We start from the raw sequence: 18,312 nt of genomic DNA on the forward strand, positions 1-18,312 counted from the left end.
GGTTTATATGCAGTACATTGGGTCCTACCAATGGTTTGTATACAGTACATTGGGTCCTACCGGGTCCTACCAATGGTTTATATACAGTACATTGGGTCCTACCGGGTCCTACCAATGGTTTATATGCAGTACATTGGGTCCTACCAATGGTTTATATGCAGTACATTGGGTCCTACCAATGGTTTATATACAGTACATTGGGTCCTACCGGGTCCTACCAATGGTTTATATACAGTACATTGGGTTGGGTCCTACCAATGGTTTATATGCAGTACATTGGGTCCTACCAATGGTTTATATACAGTACATTGGGTCCTACCATTGGGTCCTACCAATGGTTTATATACAGTACATTGGGTCCTAAATGGGTTATATACAGTACATTGGGTCCTACCAATGGTTTATATGCAGTACATTGGGTCATACCAATGGTTTATGCAGTACATTGGGTCCTACCAATGGTTTATATGCAGTACATTTGGTCATACCAATGGTTTATATACAGTACATTGGGTCCTACCAATGAACTGTATGGTAGGTAGACTGAACTGCCCTGTATGGTAGGTAGACTGAACTGCCCTGTATGGTAGGTAGACTGAACTGCCCTGTATGGTAGGTAGACTGAACTGCCCTGTCTGGTAGGTAGACTGAACTGCCCTGTCTGGTAGGTAGACTGAACTGCCCCGTCTGGTAGGGCCAGACCTGAACTGCCCCGTCTGGTAGGGAGACTGAACTGCCCCGTCTGGTAGGTAGACTGAACTGCCCCGTCTGGTAGGTAGCCTGAACTGCCCCGTCTGGTAGGTAGACTGAACTGCCCTGTCTGGTAGGTAGACTGAACTGCCCTGTCTGGTAGGTAGACTGAACTGCCCCGTCTGGTAGGTAGACTGAACTGCCCTGTCTGGTGGGTAGCCAGGACCATGGTAGACTGAACTGCCCCGTCTTGTAGGTAGACTGAACTGCCCCGTCTGGTAGGTAGACTGAACTGCCCCGTCTGGTAGGTAGACTGAACTGCCCCGTCTGGTAGGTAGACTGAACTGCCCCGCCTGGTAGGTAGACTGAACTGCCCCGCCTGGTAGGTAGACTGAACTGCCCCGCCTGGTAGGTAGACTGAACTGCCCCGCCTGGTAGGTAGACTGAACTGCCCCGCCTGGTAGGTAGACTGAACTGCCCCGCCTGGTAGGGAGACTGAACTGCCCCGCCTGGTAGGGAGACTGAACTGCCCCGCCTGGTAGGGAGACTGAACTGCCCCATCTGGTAGGTAGACTGAAATGCCCCGTCTGGTAGGTAGACTGAACTGCCCCGTCTGGTAGGTAGACTGAACTGCTCTGTCTGGTAGGTAGTCAGGACCGTGGTAGACTGAACTGCTCTGGGTCCTTGGGACATTGGGTCCTACCCTGGACTCTGTCTGAATTGTGAATTCTCGTTATTGTACGATTTAAAACGGCAGTTTTAAACATTTGTCACATCCCCAGCGGGCCATTTATCAATGAAATGTGTGTAAATGAGTTTTCACATTTAGTTTCCTCACGCCTGTCCGTTGTTTTCTCAGGCTGAGAAGCTGCAGAAGGAGGAGCTGCTGTGTCAGTCCGAGATCCTGGCGTCTCTGGAGAAGAAGTACAACGACCCGGGTCCGGTCTACGACTGTCTGCTGTGGAACGACGGAGACACCTGGAGGTAGGAGGAACACCGTCTACTGGGTCAAATCCCTTTTCAGTCCCTCCTTCCTGCCTTCCTCAGTTCGTCTACTGGGTCAAACCCCTTTTCAGTCCCTCCTTTCTGCCTTCCTCAGTTCGTCTACTGGGTCAAATCCCTTTTCAGGCCCTCCTTCCTGCCTTCCTCAGTTCGTCTACTGGGTCAAATCCCTTTTCAGTCCCTCCTTCCTGCCTTCCTCAGTTCAGGCCCTCCTTCCTCTCATCTGGGTCACTGGGTCAAATCCCTTTTCAGGCCCTGCCTTCCTGCCTTCCTTTTCAGTCCTCAGTCTGTCTACTGGGTCAAATCCCTTTTCAGTCCCTCCTTCCTGCCTTCCTCAGTTCGTCTACTGGGTCAAATCCCTTTTCAGTCCCTCCTTCCTGCCTTCCTCAGTTCGTCTACTGGGTCAAATCCCTTTTCAGTCCCTCCTTCCTGCCTTCCTCAGTTTGTCTACTGGGTCAAATCCCTTTTCAGTCCCTCCTTCCTACCTTCCTCAGTCCGTCTACTGGGTCAAATCCCTTTTCAGGCCCTCCTTCCTGCCTTCCTCAGTTCGTCGTGATGAGAGGATTTGTCCCTCGGTGTCTTATCCATCTGTGTTCATCCCACCAGGTCTGAAGTGGACATTTTTAGAGAGTGGAGATCTGTCTTTATGTGTCCTAAACCCTACTCCTTAACCCCTACTCCCCTCTAACCTCTACCCCCCCCTACCCATGAACCTCTAACCCGTAACCCCTACCCCGTAACCTCTAACCTCTACCCCCTAAACTGATACCCAGTAACCTCTACCCCCTAAACTGTTACCCCGTAACCTCTAACCCCTACCCCGTAACCTCTAATCCCTACCCCGTAACCTCTAACCCCTAAACTGATACCCCGTAACCTCTAACCCCTAAACTGATACCCCGTAACCCCTAACCCTACCCCGTAACCTCTAACCCTACCCCGTAACCTCTAACCCTAAACTGATACCCCGTAACCTCTAACCCCTAAACTGATACCCCGTAACCTCTAACCCCTACCCCGTAACCTCTAACCCCTAAACTACCCCGTAATAAACTCTACCCCGTAACCTCTACCCCTCTACCCCTAAACTGCTACCCCGTAACCTCTAACCCCTACCCCTAAACTGATACCCCGTAACCTCTACCCCTACCCCTAAACTGATACCCCGTAACCTCTACCCCTAAACTGATACCCCTAAACTCTACCCCGTAACCTACCCCTAACCCTCTACCCCTAAACTGATACCCCGTAACCTCTACCCCTAAACTGATACCCCGTAACCCTAACCCCTAAACTGATACCCCGTAACCTCTACCCCTAAACTGATACCCCGTAACCCTACCCCTACCCCGTAACCTCTAACCCCTACCCCTAAACTGATACCCGTAACCTCTACCCCTAAAATACCCCTAACCTCTACCCCTAAACTGATACCCCGTAACCTCTACCCCCCTAAACTGATACCCCGTAACCTCTACCCCTAAACTGATACCCCGTAACCTCTACCCCTAAACTGCTACCCCGTAACCTCTACCCCTAAACTGATACCCCGTAACCTCTAACCCCTAAACTGATACCCCGTAACCTCTACCCCTAAACTGATACCCCGTAACCTCTACCCCTAAACTGATACCCCGTAACCTCTAACCCCTAAACTGATACCCCGTAACCCTAACCCCTCTAACCTCTACCCCCTAAACTGATACCCCGTAACCTCTAACCCCTAAACTGATACCCCGTAACCTCTAACCCCTAAACTACCCCGTAACCTCTACCCCTAAACTGATACCCCGTAACCTCTAACCCCTAAACTGATACCCCGTAACCTCTAACCCCTACCCCCTAAACTGATACCCTGTAACATCTAACCCCTAAACTGCTACCTTGTGACCTCTAACCCCTAAAGGTACTGACCTCTAACCTCTACAGGGCTGTGGTAGACACCTCAGAGACTGGAGATCTGTCCAGCTGCACGGTACTGACCTCCTACAGAGAGAAGCAGGAGTTTGCTACTCTGGGAAACGCTGAGATGCTCAACTACTCCATTAACATCTACGACGAAGGAAACACTCTCTGCATCGTCACCAGCGGAGGTCAGAGTTCACGTAGATCCCCTGTATTGTAGGAATCTGTCCTGCGTCTTGACGTGTACAGCCGTGATGGTCTTGTCTCTGTTCAGGGGCTCATGGGACACATGTGGCGAGCATAGCAGCAGGCCACTTCCCAGATGAGCCGGAGCGGAACGGCATTGCCCCCGGAGCCCAGATCCTGGCGTTGAAGATCGGAGACACGCGCCTCAGCACCATGGAGACGGGCACCGGACTCATCCGTGCGGTAGGCTGAAGCAGCTGTCAATCAACACACAACAGACCAGGGCCTCCCGGGTTACACTCCATTCATCAATTCATTCATTCTCCTCTGTTCTTGTTTTGGTTCATTCACACTCCTCCTCTCTGTCTGTCTCTCTCTCTGTCTCTCTCTGTCTCTCTCTGTCTCTCTCTGTCTCTGTCTCTCTCTGTCTCTGTCTCTCTCTCTCTGTCTCTCTCTCTCTGTCTCTCTCTCTCTGTCTCTCTCTCTCTCTCTCTCTCTCTCTCTGTCTCTCTCTCTGTCTCTCTCTCTCTGTCTCTCTCTGTCTCTCTCTCTGTCTCTCTGTCTCTGACTCTGTCTCTCTCTGTCTCTCTCTGTCTCTCTCTGTCTCTGTCTCTCTCTAACTCTGCTCTCTCTGTCTCTGTCTCTCTCTCTCTGTCTCTCTCTCTCTCTCTGTCTCTCTCTCTCTGTCTCTCTCTCTCTGTCTCTCTCTTCTCTCTCTCTGTCTCTCTGTGTCTCTCTCTCTCTGTCTCTCTCTCTCTCTCTGTCTAGTGTCTGTCTCTCTCTGTGTCTCTCTCTCTGTCTCTCTGTCTCTGTCCTGGTTATCTCAGCTATGGAGAAGCTCTGTCTCTCTCTGGCTCCAACTCAGGGTCTCTCTCTCTCTGCTTCTCTGTGATGTGTCTCTCTCTGTCTGTCTGTCTCTCTGTTGTCCAACAGGAGGATCTGTGAGGTGATTCTGTAACTCTGTGTGTCTCTGTGTTGTCTCAACAGGAGGATCTCTGAGGTGATTGTCTCTGTGTGTCTCTGTCTCTGTGTCTGTCTCAACTCTCTCTGATCTGTGAGGTGATTGTCTGTCTCTGACTCTCTCTCTCTCTCTCTCTCTGTCTAGTGAACAGGTGATCAACTATAAATGTGACCTGGTTAACTACAGCTATGGAGAAGCTACCCACTGGCCCAACTCAGGGTTGGAGAGATGGCTTCTACTGTGTGTGTGTGTGTGTGTGTGTGTCTGGTAACTCTGTTGTCCAACAGGAGGATCTGTGAGGTGATTGGTAACTCTGTGTGTCTCTGTGTTGTCCAACAGGAGGATCTGTGAGGTGATTGGTAACTCTGTGTGTCCTCTGTGTTGTCCAACAGGAGGATCTGTGAGGTGATTGGTAACTCTGTGTCTCTGTGTTGTCCAACAGGAGGATCTGTGAGGTGATTGGTAACTCTGTGTGTCTCTGTGTTGTCCAACAGGAGGATCTGTGAGGTGATTGGTAACTCTGTGTGTCTCTGTGTTGTCCAACAGGAGGATCTGTGAGGTGATTGGTAACTCTGTGTGTCTCTGTGTTGTCCAACAGGAGGATCTGTGAGGTGATTGGTAACTCTGTGTGTCTCTGTGTTGTCCAACAGGAGGATCTGTGAGGTGATTGGTAACTCTGTGTGTCCTCTGTGTTGTGCAACAGGAGGATCTGTGAGGTGATTGGTAACTCTGTGTGTCTCTGTGTTGTCCAACAGGAGGATCTGTGAGGTGATTGGTAACTCTGTGTGTCTCTGTGTTGTCCAACAGGAGGATCTGTGAGGTGATTGGTAACTGTGTGTCTCTGTGTTGTCCAACAGGAGGATCTGTGAGGTGATTGGTAACTCTGTGTGTCTCTGTGTTGTCCAACAGGAGGATCTGTGAGGTGATTGGTAACTCTGTGTGTCTCTGTGTTGTCCAACAGGAGGATCTGTGAGGTGATTGGTGAAGCGGTTCAGAAACACAACGTATTATTTGTGTCCAGCGCTGGAAACAACGGGCCCTGTCTGTCTACTGTCGGCTGTCCTGGAGGGACTACTGCTGCTGTTATAGGTACACACACACACACACACACACACACACACACACACACACACACACACACACACACACACTCTGTCTACTGTCGGCTGTCCTGGAGGACTCTGCTGCTGTTATAGGTACACACACACACACACACACACACACACACACACACACACACACACACTCTCTGTCTACTGTCGGCTGTCCTGGAGGGACTCTGCTGCTGTTATAGGCACACACACACACACACACACACTCTGTCTACTGTCGGCTGTCCTGAGGGACTACTGCTGCTGTTATGTACACACACACACACACACACACACACACACACACACACACACACACACACACACACACACACACACACACTCTCTGTCTCTGTCGGCTGTCCTGGAGGGACTACTGCTGCTGTTATAGGTACACACACACACACACACACTCTGTCTACTGTCGGCTGTCCTGGAGGGACTACTGCTGCTGTTATAGGTACACACACACACACACACACACACACTCTGTCTACTGTCGGCTGTCCTGGAGGGACTACTGCTGCTGTTATAGGTACACACACACACACACACACACACACACTCTGTCTACTGTCGGCTGTCCTGGAGGGACTACTGCTGCTGTTATAGGTACACACACACACACACACACACACTCTGTCTACTGTCGGCTGTCCTGGAGGAACTACTGCTGCTGTTATAGGTACACACACACACACACACACACACTCTGTCTACTGTCGGCTGTCCTGGAGGAACTACTGCTGCTGTTATAGGTACACACACACACACACACACACACACACACACACACACACACACACACACACACACACACACACACACACACACACACACTCTGTCTACTGTCGGCTGTCCTGGAGGAACTACTGCTGCTGTTATAGGCACACACACACACACACACACACACACACACACACACACACACACACACACACACACACACACACACACACACACTCTGTCTACTGTCGGCTGTCCTGGAGGAACTACTGCTGCTGTGTATAGGCACACACACACACACACACACACTCTGTCTACTGTCGGCTGTCCTGGAGGGAACTACTGCTGCTGTTATAGGCACACACACACACACACACACACACACTCTGTCTACTGTCGGCTGTCCTGGAGGAACTACTGCTGCTGTTATAGGCACACACACACACACACACACACACACACACACACACACACACACACACACACTCTGTCTACTGTCGGCTGTCCTGGAGGGACTACTGCTGCTGTTATAGGCACACACACACACACACACACACACACACACACACACACACACACACACACACACACACACACACACACACACACACACTCTGTCTACTGTCGGCTGTCCTGGAGGGACTACTGCTGCTGTTATAGGTACACACACACACACACACACACTCTGTCTACTGTCGGCTGTCCTGGAGGGACTACTGCTGCTGTTATAGGTACACACACACACACACACACACACACACACTCTGTCTACTGTCGGCTGTCCTGGAGGGACTACTGCTGCTGTTATAGGTACACACACACACACACACACACACACTCTGTCTACTGTCGGCTGTCCTGGAGGGACTACTGCTGCTGTTATAGGTACACACACACACACACACACACACTCTGTCTACTGTCGGCTGTCCTGGAGGAACTACTGCTGCTGTTATAGGTACACACACACACACACACACACTCTGTCTACTGTCGGCTGTCCTGGAGGAACTACTGCTGCTGTTATAGGTACACACACACACACACACACACACACACACACACACACACACACACACACACACACACACACACACACACACACACACACACACACACTCTGTCTACTGTCGGCTGTCCTGGAGGAACTACTGCTGCTGTTATAGGCACACACACACACACACACACACACACACACACACACACACACACACACACACACACACACACTCTGTCTACTGTCGGCTGTCCTGGAGGAACTACTGCTGCTGTTATAGGCACACACACACACACACACACACACACACTCTGTCTACTGTCGGCTGTCCTGGAGGAACTACTGCTGCTGTTATAGGCACACACACACACACACACACACACACACTCTGTCTACTGTCGGCTGTCCTGGAGGAACTACTGCTGCTGTTATAGGCACACACACACACACACACACACATCTGTCTACTGTCGGCTGTCCTGGAGGAACTACTGCTGCTGTTATAGGCACACACACACACACACACACACACACACACACACACACACACACACACACACACACTCTGTCTACTGTCGGCTGTCCTGGAGGGACTACTGCTGCTGTTATAGGCACACACACACACACACACACACACACACACACACACACACACACACACTCTGTCTACTGTCGGCTGTCCTGGAGGGACTACTGCTGCTGTTATAGGTACACACACACACACACACACACACTCTGTCTACTGTCGGCTGTTCTGGAGGAACTACTGCTGCTGTTATAGGTACACACACACACACACACACCGTTGCTATCTCTGCCTGTGTTTGTGTCAGTATCTCTGTGTGGTTTACCCCGTTGGTCTCCTCTTCCAGGCGTGGGGGTGTGTGTGTGTTTTACCCCGTTGGTCTCCTCTTCCAGGCGTGGGGGGGTGTGTGTGTGTGTTTTACCCTGTTGGTCTCCTCTTCCAGGCGTGGGGGTGTGTGTGTGTTTTACCCCGTTGGTCTCCTCTTCCAGGCGTGGGGGTGTGTGTGTTTTACCCCGTTGGTCTCCTCTTCCAGGCGTGGGGGTGTGTGTGTGTTTTACCCCGTTGGTCTCCTCTTCCAGGCGTGGGGGGGTGTGTGTGTGTGTTTTACCCTGTTGGTCTCCTCTTCCAGGTGTGGGGGGTGTGTGTGTGTGTTTTACCCTGTTGGTCTCCTCTTCCAGGCGTGGGGGGGTGTGTGTGTGTTTTACCCCGTTGGTCTCCTCTTCCAGGCGTGGGGGGGTGTGTGTGTGTTTTACCCCGTTGGTCTCCTCTTCCAGGCGTGGGGGTGTGTGTGTGTGTTTTACCCTGTTGGTCTCCTCTTCCAGGTGTGGGGGGGTGTGTGTGTGTTTTACCCCTGTTGGTCTCCTCTTCCAGGCGTGGGGGTGTGTGTGTGTGTGTGTTTTACCCCGTTGGTCTCCTCTTCCAGGCGTGGGGGTGTGTGTGTGTTTTTCTACCCCGTTGGTCTCCTCTTCCAGGCGTGGGGGTGGGGTGTGTGTGTGTGTTTTACCTCGTTGGTCTCCTCTTCCAGGCGTGGGGGGTGTGTGTGTGTGTGTGTGTTTTACCCCGTTGGTCTCCTCTTCCAGGCGTGGGGGTGTGTGTGTGTTTTACCCCGTTGGTCTCCTCTTCCAGGCGTGGGGGTGTGTGTGTGTTTTACCCCGTTGGTCTCCTCTTCCAGGCGTGGGGCGTGTGTGTGTTTTACCTCTACCCCGTTGGTCTCCTCTTCCAGGCGTGGGGGTGTGTGTGTGTGTTTTACCCCGTTGGTCTCCTCTTCCAGGCGTGGGGGTGTGTGTGTTTTACCCCGTTGGTCTCCTCTTCCAGGCGTGGGGGCGTATGTGACTCCAGACATGATGGTTGCAGAGTATTCTCTGAGAGAGAAGCTTCCTCCGAACCAGTACACCTGGTCGTCTCGGGCCCCAGTACCGACGGGGCCCTGGGGGTCAGTATCACTGCTCCGGGGGGCCATCGCCTCCGTACCCAACTGGACTCTCAGAGGAACCCAGCTGATGAATGGTACCTCCATGTCGTCCCCCAACGCCTGTGGAGGGATCGCCCTGGTGCTGTCAGGTGGGTGTGTGTGTTAATAGGGCGTGTTTTAAGTGTTTGTGTGTGTGTGTGTGTGTGTGTGTGTTAATGGGGGTGTGTTTTAATTGTGTGTGTGTGTGTGTGTGTGTTATAATGGGGGGTTAATGTTTGTGTTTGTGTGTTATAATGGGGGGTGTTTTAATGGGGGTGTGTTTTAATGTGTGTGTGTGTTATAATGGGGGTGTTTTAATGGGGGTGTGTTTTAATGTGTGTGTGTGTTATAATGTGGGGGTGTGTTTTAATGTGTGTGTGTGTTATAATGGTGTGTGTGTTATAATGGGGGTGTTTTAATGTGTGTGTGTGTGTTATAATGGGGGGGTGTTTTAATGTGTGTGTGTTAATGTGTGTGTGTGTGTGTGTTAATGTGTGTGTGTGTGTTATAATGGGGGGGGTGTGTGTGTTATAATGGGGTGTGTGTGTGTGTGTTATAATGGTGTGTGTGTGTGTGTGTGTGTGTGTTATAATGGGGTGTGTGTGTGTTATAATGGGGTGTGTGTGTGTTATAATGGAGTGTGTGTGTGTGCGCTGCAGGTCTGAAGCAGAACAGTATCCGTCCATCGGTCTCTGCGGTGAGGAGAGCTCTGGAGAACACGGCTCTGAAGGTTGACGATATCGAGGTGTTCGCACAGGGACACGGAATCATACAGGCAAGACTCCTCTGTGTTGGACAGGAAGTTGGACAGGAAGTTGGACTGTTGAGTAGAACTAGTGTCTACTGTATAGTGGAGAACTAGTGTCTACTGTATAGTGGAGAACTAGTGTCTACTGTATAGTGGAGAACTGGTGTCTACTGTATAGTGGAGAACTGGTGTCTACTGTATAGTGGAGAACTAGTGTCTACTGTATAGTGGAGAACTAGTGTCTACTGTATAGTGGAGAACTAGTGTCTACTGTATAGTGGAGAACTAGTGTCTACTGTATAGTGGAGAACTAGTGTCTACTGTATAGTGGAGAACTAGTGTCTACTGTAGTGGAGAACTAGTGTCTACTGTATAGTGGAGAACTAGTGTCTACTGTATAGTGGAGAACTAGTGTCTACTGTATAGTGGAGAACTAGTGTCTACTGTATAGTGGAGAACTAGTGTCTACTGTATAGTGGAGAACTAGTGTCTACTGTATAGTCAGCTAGTGTCTACTGTATAGTGGAGAACTAGTGTCTACTGTATAGTGGAGAACTAGTGTCTACTGTATAGTGGAGTACTAGTGTCTACTGTATAGTGGAGAACTAGTGTCTACTGTATAGTGGAGAACTAGTGTCTACTGTATAGTCAGCTAGTGTCTACTGTATAGTGGAGAACTAGTGTCTACTGTATAGTGGAGAACTAGTGTCTACTGTATAGTGGAGAACTAGTGTCTACTGTATAGTGGAGAACTAGTGTCTACTGTATAGTGGAGAACTAGTGTCTACTGTATAGTGGAGAACTAGTTTCTACTGTATAGTGGAGAACTAGTGTCTACTGTATAGTGGAGAGCTAGTGTCTACTGTATAGTCAGCTAGTGTCTACTGTATAGTGGAGAACTAGTGTCTACTGTATAGTGGAGAACTAGTGTCTACTGTATAGTGGAGAACTAGTGTCTACTGTATAGTGGAGAACTAGTGTCTACTGTATAGTAGAGAACTAGTGTCTACTGTATAGTGGAGAACTAGTGTCTACTGTATAGTGGGGAACTCGTGTCTACTGTATAGTCAGCTAGTGTCGACTGTATAGTGGAGAACTAGTGTCTACTGTATGGTGGAGAACTAGTGTCTACTGTATGGTGGAGAACTAGTGTCTACTGTATGGTGGAGAACTAGTGTCTACTGTATGGTGGAGAACTAGTGTCTACTGTATGGTGGAGAACTAGTGTCTACTGTATGGTGGAGAACTAGTGTCTACTGTATAGTGGAGAACTAGTGTCTACTGTATAGTGGAGAACTAGTGTCTACTGTATAGTGGAGAGCTAGTGTCTACTGTATAGTCAGCTAGTGTCTACTGTATGGTGGAGAACTAGTGTCTACTGTATAGTGGAGAACTAGTGTCTACTGTATAGTGGAGAACTAGGAACTAGTGTCTACTGTATAGTGGAGAACTAGTGTCTACTGTATAGTCAGCTAGTGTCTACTGTATAGTGGAGAACTAGTGTCTACTGTATAGTGGAGAACTAGTGTCTACTGTATAGTGGAGAACTAGTGTCTACTGTATAGTGGAGAACTAGTGTCTACTGTATAGTGGAGAACTAGTGTCTACTGTATAGTGGAGAACTAGTGTCTACTGTATAGTGGAGAACTGGTGTCTACTGTATAGTGGAGAACTAGTGTCTACTGTATAGTGGAGAACTAGTGTCTACTGTATAGTGGAGAACTAGTGTCTACTGTATAGTGGAGAACTAGTGTCTACTGTATAGTGGAGAACTAGTGTCTACTGTATAGTGGAGAACTAGTGTCTACTGTATAGTGGAGAACTAGTGTCTACTGTATAGTGGAGAACTAGTGTCTACTGTATAGTCAGCTAGTGTCTACTGTATAGTGGAGAACTGGTGTCTACTGTATAGTGGAGAACTGGTGTCTACTGTATAGTGGAGAACTAGTGTCTACTGTATAGTGGAGAACTAGTGTCTACTGTATAGTGGAGAACTAGTGTCTACTGTATAGTGGAGAACTAGTGTCTACTGTATAGTGGAGAACTAGTGTCTACTGTATAGTGGAGAACTAGTGTCTACTGTATAGTGGAGAACTAGTGTCTACTGTATAGTGGAGAACTAGTGTCTACTGTATAGTGGAGAACTAGTGTCTACTGTATAGTGGAGAACTAGTGTCTACTGTATAGTGGAGAACTAGTGTCTACTGTATAGTGGAGAACTAGTGTCTACTGTATAGTGGAGAACTAGTGCCGACTGTATAGTGGAGAACTAGTGCCGACTGTATAGTGGAGAACTAGTGTCGACTGTATAGTGGAGAACTAGTGTCGACTGTATAGTGGAGAACTAGTGTCGACTGTATGGTGGAGAACTAGTGTCGACTGTATGGTGGAGAACTAGTGTCTACTGTATGGTGGAGAACTAGTGTCTACTGTATGGTGGAGAACTAGTGTCTACTGTATAGTCAGGTAGTGTCTACTGTATAGTGGAGAACTAGTGTCTACTGTATAGTGGAGAACTAGTGTCTACTGTATAGTGGAGAACTAGTGTCTACTGTATAGTGGAGAACTAGTGTCTACTGTATAGTGGAGAACTAGTGTCTACTGTATAGTCAGCTAGTGTCTACTGTATAGTGGAGAACTGGTGTCTACTGTATAGTGGAGAACTAGTGTCTACTGTATAGTGGAGAACTAGTGTCTACTGTATAGTGGAGAACTAGTGTCTACTGTATAGTGGAGAACTAGTGTCTACTGTATAGTGGAGAACTAGTGTCTACTGTATAGTGGAGAACTAGTGTCTACTGTATAGTGGAGAACTAGTGTCTACTGTATAGTGGAGAACTAGTGTCTACTGTATAGTGGAGAACTAGTGTCTACTGTATAGTGGAGAACTAGTGTCTACTGTATAGTGGAGAACTAGTGTCTACTGTATAGTGGAGAACTAGTGTCTACTGTATAGTGGAGAACTAGTGTCTACTGTATAGTGGAGAACTAGTGTCTACTGTATAGTGGAGAACTAGTGTCTACTGTATAGTGGAGAACTAGTGTCTACTGTATAGTGGAGAACTAGTGTCTACTGTATAGTGGAGAACTAGTGTCTACTGTATAGTGGAGAACTAGTGTCTACTGTATAGTGGAGAACTAGTGCCGACTGTATAGTGGAGAACTAGTGCCGACTGTATAGTGGAGAACTAGTGCCGACTGTATAGTGGAGAACTAGTGCCGACTGTATAGTGGAGAACTAGTGCCGACTGTATAGTGGAGAACTAGTGTCGACTGTATGGTGGAGAACTAGTGTCGACTGTATGGTGGAGAACTAGTGTCGACTGTATGGTGGAGAACTAGTGTGTACTGTATGGTGGAGAACTAGTGTCTACTGTATGGTGGAGAACTAGTGTCTACTGTATAGTCAGGTAGTGTCTACTGTATAGTGGAGAACTAGTGTCTACTGTATAGTGGAGAACTAGTGTCTACTGTATAGTGGAGAACTAGTGTCTACTGTATAGTGGAGAACTAGTGTCTACTGTATAGTGGAGAACTAGTGTCTACTGTATAGTGGAGAACTAGTGTCTACTGTATAGTCAGCTAGTGTCTACTGTATAGTGGAGAACTGGTGTCTACTGTATAGTGGAGAACTAGTGTCTACTGTATAGTGGAGAACTAGTGTCTACTGTATAGTGGAGAACTAGTGTCTACTGTATAGTGGAGAACTAGTGTCTACTGTATAGTGGAGAACTAGTGTCTACTGTATAGTGGAGAACTAGTGTCTACTGTATAGTCAGCTAGTGTCTACTGTATAGTGGAGAACTGGTGTCTACTGTATAGTGGAGAACTAGTGTCTACTGTATAGTGGAGAACTAGTGTCTACTGTATAGTGGAGAACTAGTGTCTACTGTATAGTGGAGAACTAGTGTCTACTGTATAGTGGAGAACTAGTGTCTACTGTATAGTGGAGAACTTGTCTACTGTATAGTGGAGAACTAGTGTCTACTGTATAGTGGAGAACTAGTGTCTACTGTATAGTGGAGAACTAGTGCCGACTGTATAGTGGAGAACTAGTGTCGACTGTATGGTGGAGAACTAGTGTCTACTGTATAGTGGAGAACTAGTGTCGACTGTATGGTGGAGAACTAGTGTCGACTGTATGGTGGAGAACTAGTGTCGACTGTATGGTGGAGAACTAGTGTCGACTGTATGGTGGAGAACTAGTGTCGACTGTATGGTGGAGAACTAGTGTCTACTGTATGGTGGAGAACTAGTGTCGACTGTATGGTGGAGAACTAGTGTCGACTGTATGGTGGAGAACTAGTGTCGACTGTATGGTGGAGAACTAGTGTCGACTGTATGGTGGAGAACTAGTGTCGACTGTATGGTGGAGAACTAGTGTCTACTGTATGGTGGAGAACTAGTGTCTACTGTATGGTGGAGAACTAGTGTCTACTGTATGGTGGAGAACTAGTGTCTACTGTATGGTGGAGAACTAGTGTCTACTGTATGGTGGAGAACTAGTGTCTACTGTATGGTGGAGAACTAGTGTCTACTGTATGGTGGAGAACTAGTGCCTACTGTATGGTGGAGAACTAGTGCCTACTGTATGGTGGAGAACTAGTGTCTACTGTATGGTGGAGAACTAGTGTCTACTGTATGGTGGAGAACTAGTGCCTACTGTATGGTGGAGAACTAGTGCCTACTGTATAGTGGAGAACTAGTGCCTACTGTATAGTGGAGAACTAGTGCCTACTGTATAGTGGAGAACTAGTGCCTACTGTATAGTGGAGAACTAGTGCCTACTGTATAGTCAGCTAGTGTCTACTGTATAGTGGAGAACTAGTGTCTACTGTATAGTGGAGAACTAGTGCCTACTGTATAGTGGAGAACTAGTGTCTACTGTATAGTGGAGAACTAGTGTCTACTGTATAGTGGAGAACTAGTGTCTACTGTATAGTGGAGAACTAGTGCCTACTGTATAGTGGAGAACTAGTGTCTACTGTATAGTGGAGAACTAGTGTCTACTGTATAGTGGAGAGCTAGTGCCTACTGTATAGTGGAGAACTAGTGCCTACTGTATAGTGGAGAACTAGTGCCTACTGTATAGTGGAGAACTAGTGCCTACTGTATAGTGGAGAACTAGTGTCTCTATGTGGAATTTAACTGGTTTCTCTGTGCTTTTTACAGGTGGACAGAGCTGTAGACTACCTGACCCAGCATGCCTCTCTCCCCACCGCTAACCTGGGCTTCACTGTTACCGTGGGAACGCAGCGAGGCATCTACCTCCGAGACCCCACCCAGGTCCTGTCCCCCTCCGACCACGGGGTCGGCATCGAACCCGTTTTCCCCGAAAATACCGGTAACACACACACACACAGAGATACACACACTGACACACACACTGCATGATTGGTGGTTGGTCTGTCCTCTTTAGTTCTATTAATTGGTCCATTCTACTTCCTGTTTGACAGAGAACACGGAGCGTATTTCTCTGCAACTGCACCTGGCCCTGACATGCTCCGCCTCCTGGGTGCAGTGTCCCTCCCACCTGGAGCTCATGAACCAGTGTCGTCATGTCAACGTCAGAGTCGATCCCCTGGGGCTCCGAGAGGGACTGCATTATACTGAGGTACGGAGAGGAGAGAGAGAGGGGGACTGGTTTATACTGAGGTACGGAGAGGAGAGAGAGAGGGGGACTGGTTTATACTGAGGTACGGAGAGGAGAGAGAGAGGGGGACTGGTTTATACTGAGGTACGGAGAGGAGAGAGAGAGGGGGACTGGTTTATACTGAGGTACGAAGAGGAGAGAGAGAGGGGGACTGGTTTATACTGAGGTACGGAGAGGAGAGAGAGAGAGGGGGACTGGTTTATACTGAGGTACGGAGAGGAGAGAGAGAGGGGGACTGGTTTATACTGAGGTACGGAGAGGAGAGAGAGGGGGACTGGTTTATACTGAGGTACAAAGAGGAGAGAGAGGGACTGGTTTATACTGAGGTACGGAGAGGAGAGAGAGGGACTGGTTTATACTGAGGTACGGAGAGGAGAGAGAGAGGGGGACTGGTTTATACTGAGGTACGGAGAGGAGAGAGAGAGGGGACTGGTTTATACTGAGGTACGAAGAGAGAGAGAGAGAGGGGGACTGGTTTATACTGAGGTACGGAGAGAGAGAGAGGGGGACTGGTTTATACTGAGGTACGGAGAGGAGAGAGAGAGGGGGACTGGTTTATACTGAGGTACGGAGAGGAGAGAGAGAGGGGGACTGGTTTATACTGAGGTACGGAGAGGAGAGAGAGGGACTGGTTTATACTGAGGTACGGAGAGGAGAGAGAGAGAGGGGGACTGGTTTATACTGAGGTACGGAGAGGAGAGAGAGAGGGGGACTGGTTTATACTGAGGTACGGAGAGAGAGAGAGGGACTGGTTTATACTGAGGTACGGGAGAGAGAGAGAGGGGGACTGGTTTATACTGAGGTACGGAGAGGAGAGAGAGAGAGGGGGACTGGTTTATACTGAGGTACAAAGAGAGAGAGAGAGGGACTGGTTTATACTGAGGTACGAAGAGGAGAGAGGGACTGGTTTATACTGAGGTACGGAGAGGAGAGAGGGACTGGTTTATACTGAGGTACGGAGAGAGAGAGGGGGACTGGTTTATACTGAGGTACGGAGAGGAGAGAGAGGGACTGGTTTATACTGAGGTACGGAGAGGAGAGAGAGGGACTGGTTTATACTGAGGTACGGAGAGGAGAGAGAGGGACTGGTTTATACTGAGGTACGGAGAGGAGAGAGAGGGACTGGTTTATACTGAGGTACGGAGAGGAGAGAGAGGGACTGGTTTATACTGAGGTACAGAGAGGAGAGAGAGGGACTGGTTTATACTGAGGTACGGAGAGGAGAGAGAGGGACTGGTTTATACTGAGGTACGGAGAGAGGAGAGAGAGGGACTGGTTTATACTGAGGTACGGAGAGGAGAGGGGGGACTGGTTTATACTGAGGTACGGAGAGGAGAGAGGGACTGGTTTATACTGAGGTACGGAGAGAGAGAGAGAGGGACTGGTTTATACTGAGGTACGGAGAGGAGAGAGAGGGACTGGTTTATACTGAGGTACGGAGAGGAGAGAGAGGGACTGGTTTATACTGAGGTACGGAGAGGAGAGAGAGGGACTGGTTTATACTGAGGTACGGAGAGGAGAGAGAGGGACTGGTTTATACTGAGGTACGGAGAGGAGAGAGAGGGACTGGTTTATACTGAGGTACGGAGAGGAGAGAGAGGGACTGGTTTATACTGAGGTACGGAGAGGAGAGAGAGGGACTGGTTTATACTGAGGTACGGAGAGGAGAGGGGGACTGGTTTATACTGAGGTACGGAGAGGAGAGAGAGGGACTGGTTTATACTGAGGTACGGAGAGGAGAGAGAGGGACTGGTTTATACTGAGGTACGGAGAGGAGAGAGAGGGACTGGTTTATACTGAGGTACGGAGAGGAGAGAGAGGGACTGGTTTATACTGAGGTACGGAGAGGAGAGAGGGACTGGTTTATACTGAGGTACGGAGAGGAGAGAGGGACTGGTTTATACTGAGGTACGGAGAGGAGAGAGGGACTGGTTTATACTGAGGTACGGAGAGGAGAGAGAGGGACTGGTTTATACTGAGGTACGGAGAGGAGAGAGGGGGACTGGTTTATACTGAGGTACGGAGAGGAGAGAGAGGGACTGGTTTATACTGAGGTATGAAGAGGAGAGAGAGGGACTGGTTTATACTGAGGTACGGAGAGGAGAGGGAGGGACTGGTTTATACTGAGGTACGGAGAGAGAGAGAGGGACTGGTTTATACTGAGGTATGGAGAGGAGAGAGAGGGACTGGTTTATACTGAGTTACGGAGAGGAGAGAGAGGGACTGGTTTATACTGAGGTACGGAGAGGAGAGAGAGGGACTGGTTTATACTGAGGTACGGAGAGGAGAGAGAGGGACTGGTTTATACTGAGGTACGGAGAGGAGAGAGAGGGACTGGTTTATACTGAGGTACGGAGAGGAGAGAGGGACTGGTTTA

The 18,312-nt window shown here is 49.0% G+C and overlaps 1 protein-coding gene across 1 annotated transcript in view; it reads left to right on the plus strand.

The window, feature by feature from the left end:
- Positions 1-18,312, plus strand: part of LOC121843881 (tripeptidyl-peptidase 2-like) — a 42,865-nt gene that overhangs the window by 10,119 nt on the left and 14,434 nt on the right. Inside the window, 9 exon segments of the mRNA XM_042313743.1 lie at positions 1,550-1,674; positions 3,622-3,785; positions 3,872-4,026; positions 4,896-4,963; positions 5,706-5,833; positions 9,399-9,644; positions 10,194-10,309; positions 15,455-15,626; positions 15,739-15,906. Coding sequence (XP_042169677.1) covers positions 1,550-1,674; positions 3,622-3,785; positions 3,872-4,026; positions 4,896-4,963; positions 5,706-5,833; positions 9,399-9,644; positions 10,194-10,309; positions 15,455-15,626; positions 15,739-15,906 — 1,342 coding nt within the window.

Source organism: Oncorhynchus tshawytscha, unplaced genomic scaffold, assembly GCF_018296145.1.
Source record: "Oncorhynchus tshawytscha isolate Ot180627B unplaced genomic scaffold, Otsh_v2.0 Un_contig_4076_pilon_pilon, whole genome shotgun sequence".
In the NCBI taxonomy this organism is placed as follows: domain Eukaryota; kingdom Metazoa; phylum Chordata; class Actinopteri; order Salmoniformes; family Salmonidae; genus Oncorhynchus; species Oncorhynchus tshawytscha.